This window comes from Monodelphis domestica, chromosome 4 (genome assembly GCF_027887165.1).
Source record: "Monodelphis domestica isolate mMonDom1 chromosome 4, mMonDom1.pri, whole genome shotgun sequence".
NCBI classification, from domain to species: Eukaryota; Metazoa; Chordata; class Mammalia; order Didelphimorphia; family Didelphidae; genus Monodelphis; species Monodelphis domestica.
Window position 1 is genome coordinate 263343040 of NC_077230.1, and position 21624 is coordinate 263364663.

General features: G+C 36.1%; 1 protein-coding gene across 3 annotated transcripts in view; it reads right to left on the reverse strand.

The window, feature by feature from the left end:
• Positions 1 to 21624, reverse strand: part of CEP57 (centrosomal protein 57) — a 75373-nt gene that overhangs the window by 33003 nt on the left and 20746 nt on the right. For 2 of the 3 annotated variants that reach the window (XM_007494984.3, XM_001367462.5), the window contains exons 2-4: positions 18945 to 19101; positions 2157 to 2336; positions 1647 to 1768 (exon numbers count right to left, since the gene is read on the reverse strand). In XM_007494984.3, the coding sequence (XP_007495046.1) occupies positions 1647 to 1768; positions 2157 to 2336; positions 18945 to 19065 (423 nt within the window). In that variant the 5' untranslated portion in view covers positions 19066 to 19101. Of the gene's footprint in view, positions 1 to 1646; positions 1769 to 2156; positions 2337 to 8910; positions 9350 to 18944; positions 19102 to 21624 lie in introns of those variants that run through there. The other variant, XM_056825116.1, reaches the window with a different exon arrangement.

Consider the following 21624-nt stretch of genomic DNA (forward strand, 5'->3'; position numbering starts at 1 on the left):
TTAGGAGTTTGATTTTTAAATGGAGATATTTAGACAGTACTGTCTGGTGAGCTTTGTATTCATGAATGTGTGTGTGACTGTCAGGAGAGATGTTTTATAGACAGTAGAGAAAGAAACAAGAGATAGGGAAAAGTCCTCTTAAGATTGAAGTTGGGGAGGAAATAATTGTGAGACAGTCTGCTGAAGAATTTGGTAAGAAAAAAGCCATACAATTTTTGAACAACCCCAAAACAATCTTGTTCTAAAGAAATAGTGATTCATTAATTTCAAATGTCTCTGTCCTTTTGCTCATGCCATTTCATTTACTTAAAACAACTTTTCTTTCCCATCACATCACATCACACAGCATGAACTGACTACTCAAATTTTGTTAATTTTTCAAGGTCAAGCTCAATTTCCTCTTCTCTCCATGAAGCTATTATTCCAAACAAAAAGTTCCTGCCTCTTCAAAACACTTAGTTTTATCCTATCTTATCATTAAAAATCTATTATTTATTATAAGTGTTCATTTACCACAGTTTATGTATTTACAGATGTCCTAGTCTCTTACCAGATTATAATATGAAGAGCGAGAAGCACTTCCCTGTATATTCCTTAGTGCTTGAGTATTGCAAGTGCATAATAAATATTTGTTATTTATGATTTAAAAAAATCAAACCCATAATCTATAACATTCTGAACAGTTACATTTACATACAGATAAGTTAACCCATTATCACGAGAGATTTTCAATAACTAAAAAATCCTGGAATAATAAAACATGATTAAAAGTTAAAAAAGCTTTTTAGTCTGACTTTCATAATACATGGATAAATGTAAAATTTCTTAGTCAAGCATTCAAGGTCCTTTATAATCTGGTCCTAATCTATTTTCCCCCTGGACCCCAAACTGAACACACCATTTCAATCAGAATAGTTTTCCACTGTTCCTATAACGTGCCACAGTCAATTCTGCCTTGGTTCCTTTTATTTCCTACAATAAGTTGTCTCCATCTGCTATTCACTAATTTATACACAAGCTCCACAAAACTTTGTGCCATCATTCTAGTCCACATAGATCCCTTTCTCTTTCTAATGAGGTATCCTGGAAGAGTGACACTCTTGAATCACATGATTTCTTACTCATTATTTGCTCATAACTTAAAAAACAGAATAAAACTTTACTTTCTGTCTTAGAGTAGCAACTCTTAAGACAGAAAGGCAAGGGCTAGGCAAACAGGGTTAAATGACTTGCTTGGGTCACACAGCTAGGAAGTGTCTGAGGCTGATTTGAAACCAGGCCCTTCCAATTTCAGGCCTGATGCTCTATTCTCTGTGCTACCTATCTGCCTCACTTACTTGTAACTTTTAAAAAGAATTTTTTAAGGACCTACTGTGACAGTCCCTGTGCAAAGAGTGGGAAAAGTCTTCATAACACTTGGCCATGTGCTGTTTTCCCATACCAGGCACTAAAAATATATCTTAAAAATATGAAAACAAAAATTTAGACTTCTCTTCAAAGTTCTCATTCATTTTACTGCTACTATACAAAAGAAAGCATGAACTCGATAAAAATAAAATGAAATTAATACTCATCAAGGAAAAATTAAATTAGTGTCAATTACAACTTAACATGTGTATTTATTTAGATTAGCTCCATGGCTATACCTGTTTTTCCAAGACAGTTGTCCTCTCGTTTTTGGCATGCTTTATCATGTCTCTCATGTATTCCAACTGTTTTTCCAAAAGATTGCATTTACTTTCTGCAGCTAACAACTGGGACGTCAGTTCTAAAAAGAACAGAAGAAAACTTGTATTAGCCCACTTGTCTTGATGTAATTTAAGTATTAGTAATGAAACCGTAGCTCCTACAATCCTAAATATTAAGATCCCCCAAACCACTAGAAACCTACTTCCATATTACTGTAGGTCATCAGTTTTACTCTTAACCAACTCTACATTGCAATAAGGTGGCAACGGCTTTACAATGCAATCTTAGCATCCTATGTACTTGATAACCATACCTGATTCATTATAATTTCAGAATACTTATTAAATCAGAGCACCAATAACTACTAAAGTTCTAGACAATTTTATTAAAGTCTTTAAACAAGCCCTTGGAAGAACTTTCCATTATGGCCTATGATATTTCATCACTATCTTCATAGTTAAACAAACCTTGATTGTGTCTTGATTCTTCATTCCTTGAGTTCTCTCTTTCTTGTATTTGTTCATCCAGCACTTTCTTGTATTCACTTGTTTCTTTAGACAAAGTTTTCACACTTTCTTCTGCTTGAATCCGTTCGAGCTCTAAACGTCGAATCTTTTCTTGAAGATTCTTCAGTGCAGAAAATATGGCTGTCAAATTAAAACACTTTTCCATTAGAAGACATGGATACATACTAGAGATGTGTCCATTCCCTTTGAGAAACAAACTTTAAGAAGTATTGCTGATATGTGTTCATATTCTGGGAGTTCAGTGATCTCTCAGCATTACTTTCTTTTTATCCTTTATCTTCTTTCTTAAAATACCAAGCTAGGAAGTGGTAAAAGTTGGGTAACTGGGGTTAAATGACTTGCCCAGGGTCACAGCTAGGAAGTATGTGAGACCAAATTTGAACCCAGGACCACTCACCTTCAAGTGTGGCTCTCTATCCACAACCTAGTGGCTGCCCCTCTTGGCATTAATGTAAATTTTTATAACTCAAATGTCACCCATTATCTACCATCAGTGCTTGTCACACAAGGAACACTAGCCATTACCAAAAAACCCAAAACAAAAGAAAAATATACAAACATTTAAACAGGAAGTAGTAGTTATTGATTGATGCTGTACTAGATATTCTTATACAGAATTTCAGCAAACTGAAAATTATTTTTTAACTTATTGTCTTTTCTTTAATTAAAATTTTTTTCCTAATTACCTGCAGAAACAATTTTTTGGCAACCGCATTCTCATCTTCTGACATTTAGAGATTGAGATTCTCTTCCTCCTTCCTTCCCTGAGGCAGTAAATAATCTGATATAGGTTATACCAGTACTTTCATTCAATACATATTTTTATATTCCCCATTCATGACTGAAAACATTTATATAAAAAATTCATGAAAGAAATAAAGTGGATGACCTGCTTTGATCTGCAATCAGATTCCAACAGTTCCTTCTTTGGCTTTGGATAGCGTTTTGTTTTGTTTTGAAATTTAAGTCTCCCTGGGAGTTATCTTGGAACTTTAGTTTTGCTGATAAGAGTTTATTTTCACAATTGATCACCATACAATATTTCTGTTACTGTCTGTATACACTGTTCTCCTAGTTCTGCTCATTTCACTTAAGTCTTTCCAGGTACTTCTGAACTCATCCTCTTCATCATTTCTTATGTCACAATAGTTTTCCATTACAACCATAAACTACAGCTTGTTAAGCAATTCCTTAATTGATGGGCATCTCCTCAATCTTCCAATTCTTTGCCACTACAAAAAAATCTGCTAAAAATATTTTTGTACAGATAAGTCCTTTTCTCCTACCTCTGAACTTTTTGGAATATAGACAGTAGTAGTATTGCTGGGTCAAAGGGTATGTACAGTTTTATGGCCCTTTGTGTTTGATTCCATGTTTCTCTCCAGAATGGTTATAATAGTTCACAGTTCCACAAACAGTGCATTAGTGCCCCAATTTCCCAATCCCACATCTCTTCCAACATTTATCATTTCTGTTTTTGGTCATATTAGCCACTAATAGGTATGAGGTGGTATCTCAGAGTTGTTTTAATTTGCATTTCACTAATTAATAGTGATTTGGAGCATTTTCTCATATGTCTACAGGTAGTTTTAATTTCTTCATCTGAGTATGGCCTGTTTATTTATCCTTTGACCATTTATCAACTGGGAAATATTTTGTATTCTTATAAAATCTGACTCGGGGGTAATCGAAAATGGCTATTTTTTTTCAGATTATACAAAGTTCCCACAGAATATCCATCACATTCTTCCTTCCAAAGGTTCCAATTGCACATGATACCTCTTCCACAATGTTTTCCCTGATCACCCAAAATCAGAAATTATTATAGTGAGAGAGCTTGGCACAGAGTAAAGATCACACTACTTTCCTGCTTAAACATGGATTTATGGAAGCTGAGGTAAAATCTTAGGCTTGCCATTTAATATATGATCATAGACAGATTTAATGTGATCACAGTCTGTGCTATGTAAGTGGAACATTTTGCAGTCCTCTATGTAAAATGATTTTTATGTATTGTGAAATTGCCTGTGGATGTGGGGAAAGGAGGGAGGAGCGCTGAAACATGGTTGAAGAACAGAGAAGAGGAGAGGGAATATGCGAAGCTTAGTCATGTTGCAGCCTGGATTAAACTGAGAGGAAGAACACCTGAGCACACAAAGTGAGAGCTGAACATGAACACAGAAAGGAGAGGATGGGCAACACATGGGGGGAAAAGGGGGTCAAGGACAAATATGTTGTAATGAGTGCACATGGCCGTAAGACAGACACATGGAGGTCAGACATGTGAGAGGGTCAACATAGTGGGGGCAAAGATCTCCTCTGTCAGTGCCAGAGGTCTCAAGCCAAGTCCCTAAACTCACAGAGTCAGCCTCTAGGTTGAATCCATATAATATGAATTTACATAAACTGAAAACTGCTTGAATAACTGTGGGCTAGTCACTTGATCTTTTGAGGATTTAATTTCCTTATCTGTAGAATAAGGAGTTTGGGCCAAGTAATTTCTGATACACTCATAGCTATAGATTTATGATCCATGATGGCTCTCTCCTGGGTTTTATTCATTCTACTTGCATTGCAACCTTCATAATTACTTCATAATTCAGTTTGTATAACATTTGTGTACATCTAATCTGCTCCATTTTTGTTCAACTTTGTATTAGGCATGATACGTTATAGGCACTACCAAGTAAATAAAAAGATTTTGGGGGAGTAGAAGTGTCTTGTCTTCTAAGATAGCATGGGAAAGTACTGGATTTGGAAACAAGGGAACTTGGGTTCAAATCCTGGCTTGATTAGTTGTGTGGCAATAAGAAATTCACAATTCATCTAGGCCTCTGAGCATACTCATCTAAATAACAAGAAGTGGTTAGTCAATAAGGTATCCTTTTGCTGTCTCCCTGTGCTGGCATGGCATTCCTTGTTCCTGAACATTGCACCTCTCAGATTGTGCATTTTCTCAAGCTTCAGCTCAGGTGCTAGTTTCCAGAGAAGTCTTTCCTGATATTGCGGTTGTTGATATTCCCTCCAACATCAAATTTCTGAGCATTTACTGAATGTTGTCCACACTTTACCTTCTTCAGATAGATTATAAGGTCCTCAAAGGCCAGGTTTCTCGTTTTTTTTTTAGCATTCAGGAAGTGATGAATAAGTATCTGCTTTATCAGATTATACATTTTATCTGTGTTTATTAGAGCCAACAAGTGTTTTAGATGGCAGATTCATGCCAAATTAATACTTTGAAAATAAGAAATCTATGACCACTGGTGAACTATCTTAATCTCTCTTCTTATCAAAATTTGGGCATCTCCTAATTTAAGAGATTTTAAAGTTAACAAAAATTACCTAGCCCAACCTTCAGCTAAATGCAGGAATTTCTTCTACAATACTTGTAAGGAAAGGTCATCTATTTTTTTTTTTTGCTTGAGCTCTTACAGGGGTGGGTAAACCATCTGTGAGGTAAGAATTCAATTTTGAATTGATTTTATCATACAATCTATTTCTTCTGGCTAGTTGTTCATGTCCGGATAAGAGAGGATCACAGATTCAGAGCTTGAAGGGATGTTAGAGGGCATCTAGTATAGGCCCTCTCACTTTACAAATGAAGAAACTAAAGCACAAGAAAAGCTACATGACTATTACAGTGGAGTAAGTAACCAAGGTTACTCTATTCAACTTGGGAGACTTCAGTTTGAATCTCAGCTGTTACTTAATAGTTGTGTTAGACAAATGAGCTTTTCTTTACCTTATTTTCTTGTGCATAAAAATGGGGACAATAATTGTAAAATCTACTTCAAAAGACAATTGATGTATTTTGTAAACTATAAGGTATGACAAAATATTCTTATAAAATTAGAAAAAATACATGTGATGCATATCACATTACACAGCCATATGGAGGTGTGCCCCACTTTAGGAAACTGATAGTTAAGGGCTCATGATTTATTGTTCTTTACCATTAACTCTTAAAATTCCTACCTTCAAAGTATAGCTCAGGTACAATTTTCTATATGACATCTTTTCTAATTCCCCTTTATTTTATATTTACATATTGTGTATCTCAATATATCCTCAGTGCCCTGCACAGTTCCTGATACATAATAGGTACTTAATAAATGTCTACTGATAGAGTGGAAATGTTCCAGAGACTGATGGACAAGGGGGAAAGATGACCCTTCCTCTAGTAGATCTGGAGATCTACTGAATATAGCAGCAATTCTCTGCAACAGACCTATATATGTCTTCCCCAAGGCCTTTTTCTGCAGCTCCCTCTACTGTCATGTAGAAGATTCCAGAGAGAAAAACACAAGCATTTATTCAGAATGATAGGCAAGGATGTTGACAATTCATTTGCAATTCAAACTAATCATAAGATTAAAGATTTAGATTTGAAGGGACCTTAGAAATCATCTAGTCCAACCCTCTCAATTTAACAGGATCAATTCTTACTGAATGAATCTTGGGTTAATTCTTCATGTAATCATGAGCTAATTAAATAATTAAATAATTTGATTCACAAGAAAAAGCATAGAAATATAAATTCTTAAAACTTTGTAGTCAGAAGAAATTTTGAAGGTCATTTAAGCCAAGACCGTTCAGTATTCAAAATCTGAAACACTAAACTTTTTTTTTTTTTAAAACCCTTACCTTCTGTCTTGGAGTCAATACTGTGTACTGGCTCCAAGGCAGAAGAGTGGTAAGGGCTAGGCAATGGGGGTCAAGTGACTTGCCCAGGGTCACACAGCTGGAAAGTGGCTGAGGTCAAATTTGAACCTAGGACCTCCCATCTCTAGGCCTGGCTCTCAATCCACTGAGCTACCCAGCTTCCCCCAACACTAAACTTTTTAAAAATACACATCATCCTTTTCCAGACTAAACATAAGTTTCCTCATCTAATTCTCCTTTCACAGTTTTGACTCTTTCACAAGATTTTAAGTCTTATCATCATTCTAATTGCTCTTTTCTGGATATGCTTGTCAATAGTTTTCCTGAAATGAAGCACCCAAAATGGAACTCAACCTTCTAGATGCAATCTAGTGGGCTAAGAACCACATCTGCTTCCCCCTAGACATTATACTTCTATTAATATAGTTTAAGATCATATTCACTTCTGTAATTTTGAGGAAAGGGGAAAGAAAGAGCACTGCCATATCAAGCACTGATTTTTTGAGCTTATAGGCCAATAGGCCCTTTTCATATCCATTATGATACTGAGGCTGTTAATCATAAAAAAAAAAGTCAAACTGTAAAACTTTACATTGAACTCTATTAAATTCCACTTTATCAAATTTAACCCAGTTTTTTTTGCTTGTTAATATTTTTTAGAATCTGATTTTGTTATCTGTATTTGTTAGCTATCTTTCTTAGTTTTGTATCACTCCCAAAATTAATAAACATGTGTCTATGGCTCATCCAAGTCACTAAAAAATCCAATCAATTTCCTTCCAGATCTGATATAAAATTATTTAAGTAAAAATTCATCTAAATGTTGTACAAGCCAACAACCATCTTGTATGTAGGGATATCTCAAGATTTTACTAAAATCTTTCCTAAAATTCAGTTGGATCCACCATGTCTATAGCACTGCCCTCCTTACCACTTAACCAAAGTGTCTCAAAGTCCTGTGTGTTGCCCTTAGCATTCATTACAAACCCTAGCTTAAACTGTACTTTAGCTTTTCTAACATACTTAAAGAGGAACTTGCCACTCTATTGTATTGATCCTTAATTATTTGTCCATGTCACATCCTTTGTACAAATTCTTAAAAAATATTCAAGTTTATTCATCAACTTATACCATCTCCTTGCTTTAAACAGAACTCAGATTTTCTTTAAGAGAGTATGCTATTAGTCTGGAGAATCCTAGTTAAAGAAAAGGCCATGAGAACTGACTTACCTTATTTCCGAATTCTTTGAAATTTGTATTTCTAAAGTATATAATATAAATCAGATTATGGTCAATGCTCCCTTATTACTATCACAAATTTCAAGATGGCACAGTCAATACCTTCTCTTGAAAGATTCTTCCATTTTACTAATCATTTCCCCTGGTTGTATTCAGTTCCATTACAGTAGTTCCCCAAGTCCTCTTTTTCTGAGAGTCTAAAATTTAAATTTATTAGCTGCCTTAGTCACAATTATTATTAGATCTAGCCTACCAGTTTTGTAAAATGTACCAAGAACTTGTCATTGATTTCCTTCAATTGACCCCTGCAGTATTATCCTCGTTATGAATTTACCTATTTCTCCTTTCTCTGATCTTTAAACCCAAAGTTTATCATGTTTTCCTTCTCAGTTTCACAGATTTCCATACAGGTAGATATCTTCTTGATGTGCAGTACTACTCCATCATCCTTGCCTTTTGTGTGACTGGTTGATGTTCTGATCCCTTTATTGCCATAAGCCAGTCATGAGTAGCAGGCCTCTATGAGGTCAATTTACCTTTTCACATTAAAACTAAAAGGTCACTTTATTATCCATCCATCCAATTAGACATTTTAGGGCATAAAAATCATTTTTAATTACATCTCAGAGTCCACAGGATGACACATTCTTTCTAATTCTAGATATACTCTTTCTGAAGTGACCTTTCATTCCCTTATCTTATGTCACTACTTAGAAAACCATTCCCATTTTCCAATACCATCCTGTTAGCTATTCACTTTTCCATATTCTATATTCTTTTCTAAAGTTCCTACCTTTATCCATTAGTAGTGATGAAAAACACCACCTATTCCTCTAAATCCTCTGGTTTTCTGCCCATATCTTCATAATCCCTAGAGCATTAAGTTCCTTCTGATAGTTTGTTCTCAAATGAATCATATCTTTAGATAGAAGTCCTCAGTTTTTACATTTTTGTGAAAGCACTCTCCTACAATTAGAATGCAACCCAGGGGAAGCCAGTATACCTTCTAATTGTCCAAATCAGCTAAACACATGGCAACCCCCACATCTCTCATCATGAAGCAATCTAGTGCTGCACCACCCTTCTTTCAAGTTCAGTAATGTCTTTACTGTTTTATTTGTAAACCCTCCCCCTTACATTTTATGGAATGGAATATATAAAAATTTCTTCCTTAAAGGTCTAGTCACATCATCTGTGGGAAGAACCTAGTACTTAATATACAACTTTGTACCTAATTAGGTAACTAAGATCTTTCTGTCTCTAAACCTCTATGATTCTATGCATCATTCTTTTCCTTATGCTTCCTCATAAGCCTACCATTTAATAATCAGTTCTAGAATTTTGCAAGGTATCAAAAGGTCAAATTCACTAGCAGATTCTAAAATCACAATGCCCTTAAAAGGGGTTGCAATGGAATTGCTTGTCAGCTCCAGGAGGAGGGCAGGAAGAGGGGTGGGAAAAATTATGAATCATGCGACCACAGCAAAATATTCTAAATAAATAAATAATTAAAAAGGGGTGGATTTGGGGGAGGATAGGAATAGGAGATATTTGCCTACCTCTGGTTTTCCTATATCTTGCTCTTTGTCCAGTCAATAATAACTAATTTATTTAACACTTATTATATGCCAGGCACTGTGCTAAGTGCTAGAAACACAGAGGAAGGCAAAAGCTCTGGAAAAAAACCTGGAATTATATTTTAAAAGGTGATTAACAGAACAGCTAGGTGGCTCAAAGGATAAAGTGCCAGGCCTGGGGATGGGAGATCCTAGATTCAGATATGGCCTTAGACACTTCCTAGCCTGGGCAAGTCCCACTGCCTATCCCTTGTCCCTCTTCTGCCTTAGAACAGATCAATTCTAAGACAGAAGATCAAGGCTTTTAAAAGTGTCTAAAATGTCATTTCTCTTTGATACAGAGACCCCATTTTCCCCTAAAGAGATCAGATTTCAATTAGAGTAGTAAAATAGCATGGGTAGACAGAATGTCATTTTGTATATGTATATGTGTGTGTGTGGGGGGGAGAGAAGAATGAGAAATAAAGCTAAAGTCTATCAATTGGGGAAATGGCAAATCACATATGATACATGCATACAGTAAATTACTGTACTATAAGAAACAATGAAAATAAGAAATTTGAAGAAGCATGGGAAGACTCATGAACCAATGTAAAGTGAATTAAGCAGAATCAGGAAATATACAAAAGAACTTTAAAATTAATGAAAACAATAACAAAAAGTAAACACTATATAACTACTTTCCCCTTTAAATAATTTATTCTTTTAATATCACCCAAATGTCTCAATATTTCTAGAGAACTATCTTTGTGGTAAAGAATAAAAAAGGGGGGAAGTGGAGAGGAAGAGGTTTGGAGAGAAGAGGCAGTTCATGCTGCATCATTATAAAGACAAAGCTTGGCTCTTAAGGGGTGAGAAAAATGCTCTCTCCTTATAGAGAAGCTATACTAAAGTGTAGACACCTCCTTGGTGGAAGTTGAAGACTTTTGAGTTTGGAATATTACAACCATTGTCAGATTCAGTTAATACATTGCTTATAATGAAGGTTAGTAATGGACAGCGAGAGACAGTACTAGGAATAAAACCCTCATTTCTTACCAGTTAGCACTAGTTAAAACAAACTACAAAACCTAAAGTTTCAACATTAGTCAAGCACAGACTACATAATCTGTATTGTTGATCAGTTACTCATTCCATATAGTGAATCTATAATAGTCTATATAGGGCATCAGCTTTGTGCCTAAGATGCTTTATTAATTATTTATATCATTCTTTACTTTAGTTCTGAACTGGTAAACATAATTACCAAAGTTATCATATACTGGGCTGCTCCCCCTCCCACCTCTGTCCATGTTCACATTCCAGAAGGGTAGCTTGACCTCTCCCATACTGACAGATGGACAAGGTGGACTATGGGGGGAACATGGGACATGTGCATTAAGGATTCTGGCAGACCAGAAATATCCCCCAAACCTGCACAAGCTCCTTATTCCCCATGATAATATATGTGTTAAATGCAAAATCACACCTCCACTTGCCATGCCCATTTTCCCGAGTTTTCAGGAAAGGTGAAGATTTCTCTGGAATGGGAGATGGGCAGTCCTCAGACCTAATAAATATGCAAACCCTGATCCCTGGGGTTGGGGTGTGGGTGGTAGAAGCTGCTACTCTATAACTGAGGTTGCTACTCTACACATGGAGCAGCTACTCTGCACCTAGATAGTTATTCCATATGTTCCAAAGAGGCTACTCTACTAGCCCCCAGGCTAATCCACCAGCCCTGAGGCTAACCCTTAAGCAATTAAGCTGTTTAATCACCTTACATCTCTTAAAAAAAAATCTTTTTAAACTTCTGGGTCTAACTTTGAGTCTACCTTCTATAAACTTAGGTGTGTTTGTCCCACAACATTTAGTTTTGCTGAACTACATCAATCCTTCCCCCCCTTATCTGTTACATAGGGATAGTTCACTGGGTTGAAAGTAAAGATATATATTTGGAAATTAATGTTATATAAACAAAGAGATACCAATAAAATTTTTTTAAAAGAAATTCTAGAATATATAGTTTCTTTGTATCATAAATATAAAACTAAGTCATCTAAGGACAACTCTTTCATTTGCATATTTCTTCTTAATTCATAACATCCCAACCCTTATTTTGTTCTCTCTTCCATTGCTCCACTTACTGACAAGGGTTTTTGTTACTCAGGCAAAGTTCTCTACTTAAAAACTTCAGTCTTCTAGAAAAGACTGAAATCCCTTCAATAATTCTCCCCACTCCCCTAATTCAATTTCTCCTAATTATTATGTCTTTTGCTGACAGACATGCCCAGGTCTCTCCCATCCTTAAAAGATCTTCCCTTAACCCTGCTATCCCTTCAAGATATTACAGTATATATAAAGACACAGGCACAATAATATAGTGTTGATGGAACTGTGTAAGATTCAATCATTTTGAGAAACAGTTTGGAATTATGCCAAGAAAGTGGCTAAAGAAGTCCATACCTGACTCAGAATCTATTAATGGAAATATACTTCTAGTTGGTTAAAAACACAAAGAATTTCCTTATATTATACAAAAAAAGTCATGGCTGCACTTTTAGTGGAAGTAAAGAAATAGAGGCAGAGTAGATAGCTATCAATTAAGCAGTAGCTAAACAAATTGTGGTACATTAATATAATGAAACATCCTGTGCCATAAGAAACAATGAATTTAGAATACTACATGAAGACATACAAACTGATGAAAAAGAACACTAACCAAAACAACCTACACAACAACTAGAACCATGCAAACAAAAAGAACAAAATAAAACAAATCTAACAGCTGTAATTTGTATGTATATAATTCTAAAGACTAATTTTGATCTTGAAGAGATGAAGAATTTCACCTCCCTTACAAAAGGTGTGAACACCCATTTCATACATTAGTTGGCAGTCCTGGAGAGGAGCATCTGCTGTGATTGGTAGACATAAAATCAATCTCTCTCTCTCTCTCTGATTGGAAGACATAAAATCAATCCCCCCCCCCATTTCCTTAATATCTTCCATCTATTGTGAATAAACTACCATAAATTCCATTCTACTTTTAGTAATTCATTTTGGGATTTAGAAATTAAATCCCTGGTGACCACCAATTTAAATATTAAGTCCAACCAATAAATTTAACAACATCCAGAGAAAGAACTGTGGGAACAGAAATGCAGAAGAAAAACATGATCAATCACATGATTTGATGGGGATACGATTGGGGTTTGGCCATTAAAAGACCACTCTATTACAAATATGAATAACATGGAAATGGGTTTTGAACAGTGATACATGTATAACCCAGTGAAATTGCTTGTCAGCTCTACAAGCCGGGAGGCAGAGGTAGGGGGTGGGATGACCAAGAATCATGTAACCATGGAAAAATATTCTATAAAGAAAAAAAGAAAAAGACTCCTGTGTAAAATTTATCACCCATACCACACTCAGTAATTATAGATTTGTCCCAAAGCTCTGTCTTACGCACTCTTCTCTTTCTATATACTTTTTCACTTGGTGATTGATATCTTTACCAACAGTATACATGACTGGTATAGTTCTCAACCTACTGTAGCAACAAATAAAGGCAGTTAGGTGGAATGATGATGGATAGAGCATTGAAGTTAACCTGGCATCTGAAAACCTGAATCCAAAGCCTCAGACATTAACTGGCTATATTACTGTGGGTAATTCACTAACTAGTTCACTCAGGCAAAGTTTCCTCATCTATAAAATAATAGCACCTACACTGGCATCAAATGAGATATTACATAAAAGATGTTTGCTAAATGTTAGCTGCTATCATCATCATCATCATCTATATATTCAACCCAGGTCTCTCACCCTAGTCTAGGCCCTTTAAATACATCATCTCATCCTCCTCTTGTCTGTATTAACTGGACCTTGCCTCAAATCTCTCCATTCTCTAATATATCTACTACATAGCTAATAAATTGATTTTCCTAAAGCACAGATCTGACAATCTTACTTTTCTAACTCAAAAATATTAGGATGGCTCCCAAATGACACTATGTAAAATGTAAACTTGTTAAACTTTTAAAGTATTTTAACAACTGGAACTCCAACCTATCTTTCCAACTTGTTATATATTCTTCATTTTCTTCTACTATTACTCAGTGTAGTCAGACTGGTCTCATTTTTCCTTAAACTTAATATTTTATCTCCCCTCTCTATTTATGACATGAATATACTTCCCATTGTTGCTTGAGACACCTTGATTTCAAAACTCAGGCTAAATCCTTGGCATCTTATATAAAGTCTTTCTGGGCTCCCCCAACTTGCTGCCTCATCCCGGTGTGCAAATATTCCACCCCTGCCATTACCCTGAATTTGTTTCACATCTACCTGTGAGTATAGGACTGTGAATATATGTTTTCTCCCATAGTAGGACATAAATTCCATTAAGTCAAGGACCATTTCATCTTTGTCTTTAATACATTGTCTGGCACAAAGTAAGCATTTAATTAATGTTGATTAACTGATTGCTTGGGCCATCTCCTATGGCAGATGCTCCATCAGAATCAGAAAGGATGGGAGGATGGAGAACAAATGGAAAGAGGTCAGGACTTACTGATGTTTAAAACCTCATGCGTATTCTTTTTCATATCCTTTCTTCCCTCTGAGAAACCCAAGGGACTTGCCTTGCCTGTTTCTCTTTCTACCACTACCATCTGTCATTTCAACTAGAGTTTCTCTCTTCTTCTCTGGCCAACTATGGAATAGAAAGAAATCTTACAATGTCCTAATCCTCCTGTCCATAAAACAGAAACATAGTTCTGATGTTTTGTAACAGCTATTTTGTTTTCTTTTTAAGCTAGGGGTAAAGAAAAGGGGTTAAAATAAAATCCCAAGAGGGCAGCTAGAGGGCTCAGTGGATTGAGAGCCAGGCCTAGAGACAGGAGGTCCTGGGTTCAATCCTGACTCAGAAACACCCTAGCTGCATGACCTTGGGCAAATCACTTAACCACATTGCTGAGCCCTTACCACTGTTCTGCCTTGGAACCAAAACACAGTATTGATTCTATGATGGAAAGGAAGGATTAAAAACAAACAATAACAACAACAAAAAAATCCCTTCGATCTTCTTGCTATTTTCACCCTCCCCCACAAACTTCACTACAAAAACCAAGTTACTTGTAGGTTAATACAGAAGTGAGGTAAAATTCATTTATATTTCAGAAAAGAATGAAACTTAGGTGATCTCTTTGAATCTTAGTTTACTAATCTTTAAAAAGGAGGCTAGACTAGATCACAATTATGTCTCATGTACATTTAATCATTTAATAAAAATTGCACCCCTTTATTCTGTTTGAAAACAATTCTTGGTTGATATTAGTTCCACTTTTTGACTGGCCACATATGAATACTATAAGAGGACAACAGATATCTCAGGGCTCTCTGGCTCCAGGAAGAGACTGGCTCCAAGTCCTACATGACTCTGGGAAGACTTGGCTCTGACCCAGACTGAGAGGTCAGGTCTGTCCAACCATAGAGACAAAGGAGTGAGATTACTAGACTTATAAGAAAAGGGAAAGAGCAGGCTCAAGCTCTCTTTCAGGCTGGAGACTTGCAAACAGAACTGGGGAGCACAGTAGCACACAGATGAAATAGTGGTGATTATGTGATCTCTCTCTGCCTCCCCCCCCCCATCTTTACTAATAATTATAAATTTATACAGTCTCCAGAGAATTTTAATCATAACAGTCTCCTAATGAAATTCTGGCTTTTTTCACCACAGAAGTAAAGGTTAAAGTATGATGAAAAGTAAGATGAAGTTCTAAGTGTTTTCTGAGATGGTATGAAAGGAAAATAATGCCCATGATACAAGAACTGTGGAGTGTTAGAAGGGGGTATGATACAAAATATGGCCAGAGAAGAAGAGGCAAAACTTTCTACAGAACAGTCAAAGAGAAAGAAAGTAAAAGAAGAGAATGAAAAATTCTAAGGACAAATGCAGGAAGAAAACAGAAGACTGCTGAGTGACCATTTGTATAGGAGGGACATACTTAAATCTGGTAACAATGAGTTAAGGAATGACTATAACTTCTGGCATATGAAAAAAAAAATACACCAACCAGCTTTTATATTTCCACTAAGGACAGAACTATAATTACATCTAATAACTGTTAAAGAGTTTTTACTAATTTCTTCCTTTTTTGTATTTAAGAGGAAAAGGAACAACAATATTTTTCCATAAGAGACCCCCTGCTGTGCTGCTTGGCAGTTGGTGACAGTTAAAAGGATGTGGTTGAGTGTAGTTTGTAAGTTGCAGACCATTGGAAAGGGCTTTTGTCTCTGGGTCTCCTTGGGAGAGGCTGTGAGGCTAGCACTCTCTCTGGTTGGAGACAGAGAACTGAATTAAACCCTTAATAGCTTTATTGATTATCTATTAACTTGGATAGATAAGGTAGTGCAAGAGAGGAATCAGATCCAGTGGCGTAAGGAACAACTCATGTGGGGGAGGTCCAAGAAGAGAAAAAAACTCCAAGATTCCAGTAAGACAACAGAAGCTGAGAGAACTAAAAACTGCAACCTCCTTCACTCTTTCAGCTGGAAAACAGAGGAAGGGGACAGATTTCCTAAGCTGGAAAGAAACTTAGATGTATCTCTGGGGATCAACAGCTTTTCTGTGAACTCCTGAACATTTCTTGCTCAGCTGTTAACAACAACACAGAGCTATCAGGGGATATTGTGGACAGGACTTTGGAAGGAAGCCATCTACAGAGAAACTCCCTTTCAAGATCTAATTTTCTCTAATGTATTCCTGGACTCCTGTGTCAAACTAGTTAGGTAGGAGTAGGCACCACAGATAGCTGACCAAAAAGAGAGGTCAAGGCTTTCCCCAGCCTTGGACCCCAAGACCTTTGTGGGTGGATTTGCCAAAGGGAACCAGTGTTAAGGCATCCTGTTCACCCTACTACATGATTGCTACCCTTCCTACTCCTCCATTGTTAAACCCTAATAAGTTTATCAGTTAATCTAAAGCTAGGACTGGGTCAGTTACTAGTAGCAGTAAAGGAGACTGAAGGTTTGGGGAGATCATACCTCTCCCCAAAAAGAGGGTTAACCTCTGAATCCCAGTGATTCAAACTGCCTAATCCAGGGAACAACATCTCTCCTTGGTGGGGGGTATAAACCCAGGGTTTTGAAGAGAACTGGCAGTTGTTGTTCCTGAGGAGACCAGAGAGAGATTTCATCTAGCCTCTTAAGAAGAATTTGGGTTACCTGGGGTGGGGGGAAGACAACAGTAGGTCATCCTATTAGGGCTTTCCCTTCCATTTATTGTCCTCTACCTCACAGAATCATTCTCTGAGGAGACATATTCTTTCCCTCAGGGAGACAAGACTGGGTTACTTTTCCCAAAGGGAAGAGAGGGGAAGATCAATCTCTTCCCTCTCTCTATTTTCTCAACTGTCTCTCCCTCCCTCCATTTCGTGTGTGTGTGTGTGTGTGTGTGTGTGTGTGTGTGTGTGTGTGTGTGTGTGTGTGTGTGTGTGTGTTCCCTTTCTGGCCATACATTACAATAGATAGTGGTTATATTATCAAATAGACAGAGTAAGAGGGCATGTGAGGGCTTCAGCCTAGCAGAAGATACTGCCCTCTGAGGCAGATGGATCTAGGGTTTTCTAGAAAAATTTAGTTAGAATTGGAATCTTGAGTATAGTTACAAGCTATTTTAAGATTACTTTCATTTTCCTCCTTCCAATTTCCTAATAATAAACTAAGTGTTTTACGTTTAATAAACTGTGCACTAGCTTTTGTTCAAACTCCTACACCAAAAATTTAACCCATCACATAATACAGAATGTCTAAGAATGAAAAATAGAATATTCTAGCCAACACATAGTATACTAAAATCAGCAGTTTAAAAAACATTTATAATAAGCAGTATCTAACTCATAATGAACATAATGAAGACATACAATGTACATTTTTCTTTCATAATTTAGGAATTATTTAAGGATCTAATGATGTCTCTGAATCATTAATATGATCAATTTTAGAATTTTGTAGAACTGTAATTTAAATTCTAATTGTCTAGTTTTTTTAATTCTGGATAAAATCCAAATTTTAAAAACTAGGCAAATCAGCATTCAGCACTAAGCTAAGTACAATAAGAAGATATAAAAGAAATAAAAACTGACATCTCATTTGAACTTTACTACATTTGAACTAAACCCCATTAAGTAGGTACTGAGGATATTCTTTTCTTACCTTTTACAGATGAGGAAACTGAGGCTCAAAGAAATTGAGTGACATAGTCACATAGCTAGATCAGAGGTAGGATTTAAAACAGATCTTTCTGACTTGAAGTCTGGCTCTAATCTTCAATAGTCACTTAAAATATAGAATAGAATAAACCAATTTCTCACTTAACAAAAGGCATTCTCCTTCACAAAAATATTTGGAATCAGCTATGTTAGTAGATATAAAAATAATATTCACCTTCTTTCACAACATGATGAACATGGAAATATGTACTGTATGATAACAATGTATGATAACCTATATCATAGGACCTGCCTTCTTGGGAAGGGGGGAAGGGAGGAGAGAAGGGAAGGAGAGAACACAGATTTCAAAATATCTAAAAACAAATAGTAAAAATTTGTTGATGTGTATAATCTGGAAAAAAATATTTAAAAATATTCAATTAACAAAATTTACTCACCTAAGTTTAATTTGTAGGTAGAGACATTTAGGTTATATGTAAAGAGAGAACGTTCTTCAGTAAAGATGCTCAAACACTGAGATATTGCACCGACTCCTGGGAATCTTTGATTACTATGTGACCATGGGCAAGTTACATTACCTTTCTAGATATCAGTTTCCTCATCTATAATATGACAGAGGTGGACTAGAAAGTTTCTGAGGTCCCTTTCAGCTCTACATCTATGATCCTAAGAATGAAAGAGAATAAATGCATACCCATCTGTTTTGGATAACTTAAGCATCATCTTACTTTTAGATAAGAGATTAGACTAGAATAATATCCTCAAATTGGCATTAGTTTTAAAATGATAAAATTCTCTATTTGCCTACTGTTTCTAATAACTTTCAAATACAAATGATCATATGAGCCAAAATGTTTTTTTTTTTCAAAATAAAAAAATAGGAAATGAGTATTAAGGTAATAAATTCTTAGGACTTAAGAGGGAATTCCCCACCCATTAATTATTATAAGTAAACTGAAAAATATGACCACCACAAAATTTTAACCCCTGACTAACCTTGGATAAAATTCAAGATTATTTGTCTACTTTACCTCTGCTATTGCTTTCTGGATAGGCACATGTTGGTTTTTGTGGAGAGCGTCGTATATCCGAATTAAGGAAAGGCTTATCGGGTGGATAGACTACATATGAAGATGCAGATAGCCGAACCATGGCTGCAGTTGACAGAGGTGGTTCAGGTAGGATGTTCTGAAAAATGAAACGTATACTTTAGTTAATGATAAATGATTAATAAAAACTCTTCAATAGGGCTTGGAATATCTATCATCTTAGTCTTGGTAATAGTTGAGATCAAATTTGTGTTTCAATCTGCTACATTTAGACATGATAGAACTAGTTCAGCATTACCATTACAAAAAGTACTCAGGTTATTTCATGCCCACACTTATGTAGTGATCTGTGCGAATTTTAGATTTACTCCACCCTGCTTAGTCTAAAACCAGGAATGTCTACACCCCTACTTAAGGGTTAAGTGTTGAGGAGGATGGCCTATAACCAACATGTGCTAGCAAATAACAAATAAGAAACAACTGACAGACCCCCTAGGCTGTACTAAGTCAAGCTTAAGCTACCATTGGTACATGTGGGACACAGGAAGTGATATAAAAAAAGTCTATATATTCGCATCACTTCCTCTTGCCTCTCTCTTTGGCTGCGGAGGTGTTGAGCTCTGGTTCTCTCTTGCAGACGTTGGGTTTGGCAACGATGTGGCTGGTGGCAGCATGCTGGGTGTCTTGGCATACCAGTAGCTCTTGTCCGGGTTTGGTGGTGAGCATCCTTGGTGCAGTGACTAGGAGCTCAATAGCATGGGTCAGGTAAGTCATCTTCCCTGAGCTCTCTCAAAGTTTAGGCTGTTTCCTTTTTTTCTTTCTTTACCTTCCAAAAACACTATCCTCTTAGGAAGCCGAGCTAGTTTTTTTAGCTTCTGAGAAGGCCTTGTGCCTGAGTTCTCTGAACTTCCCTTGGTTTAGGCTAGGCCAGAGAAATCTTATACCCCTTTCTCCCTCTTCTTCTTAATTCCTTCCCTCTATATTAATTAAACTACCATAAAATTCCCAAACTGACTTGAGTATTTTTATTGGGATTTGAATTAATTCCTGGCAACCATTAGTATAATATATTAGTTAAATAACCCGAAATTTCTCCCCTTACAACTGACAAGCACTACAGAAGCAAAGAAAATTTGATTAATAGCAATTTTAGGTGAGCCCTAACTACCTGTAAAAACACTTTGCAAAACTTAAAGCACTACAGAAGCAAAGAAACCACACTTTCCATGTGGAGACGATAGACTTCATGTGAGATGGCCTCAATAATCTCATTCATTTGGTAGGTAATATTCCTTGCTGGTGGGAGAGAGAGGCAGATGTAGGATTGGGGAGTTATTATCAGAAGAAGATCTCTGGACCTATTTGGACATCTACCAACTTGAGATCCTGGCCCTATTTGATTGGACTCCTGGTGTGAAATATTGTGAGGTTAATGTTTAGCTTAGTAATACAGTTTAGTTAGTTATAGATATTAGCTTTTAAATTAAGTATAAGCTTATTCCTAAACCCTTATTCTTTCCTATTCTTCCCAAACAATAAATCAGAATTTAGTTATATGTTTCCTCTTGTTTTTTCCTCATCCCAAATCCTACCATAACAGTTTGGCTAAGCCAGCTAGGTTGAAGAGTCTGTTTATTGTATAGGTATTTTTAAAAAATGGAATTCTAAGGGCTTGGCTTGCTCAAGGGGGTTAGTGAAGCTGTACCACAGATGCCCAGCAGCCATCTTGGGGAAAAAAACTGTTTTTAAATTTATTTTTTATTTATTTTCTTTGTTGTATGTAAAAGACCTAGTGTAATAATATTGTTTTTTCTAATAACTTTACAATGGAAGCTGGCATGTCAGCAGACATGTTTAGCAATGTGCTAGTAATGTTTTTCAACTATTTGATGTATATTCCATATTTTGTATTTGTGTCATTCCCTAGTTACCATTATGTTTTTACTATGGATTGTATGAAGCCATTGATGGATTAGCTCTGTGATATTATGGCATATGTATCCCTTGCTGTGATCTATGGGTGTTTTCTATACAAGTCTCGTGCCTCTGTGTTAAGCATCTTAAAGATCTAGTAACCTGGTTCAGAAGGGATTCTGACTTAAAGATGATGTTTATACAAATTAAAACTCAACTGGATATACTGGAGCAATTTATAAACATGAATATGAATCAAGGCTATACACATGATAACAATGATAACACTAAAGGGAAAAACTTAAATAAACTAGAACAGGAAGAAGCAGCAAGAATAGTTAATTCATGCCCACTTAGAGATATGCCAGTGGTTAAGCAAAATGAGGTATATAAACTTAAGATGCATAAGAGATTTTTCCCTAGAGGATCTTGAATCCATCAAAAGGAGGACTCCAAATTTCAATGACGAACCAAATAAAGTAATTAAAGAGATGCGTAGGGCAATTGATTTATATGATGCTGATTTCAATGATTTTGCCCTATTAATGAACGAGGTCTTGACAAAGAGAGAGAAAACCAAATTTATACAGGAGACAAGAACAGGTCCTTTATTGCAATCTTGGCCAGAGGACTTAAAGCTGGATACATCAGATGAGGGGGTTTATGATACGTTAATAGAAGCAAGAGATGTTATCCTAGAGGTAATGGGGAGAAATACTAAAAGGCCCAATTCATGGTCAAAATTTGA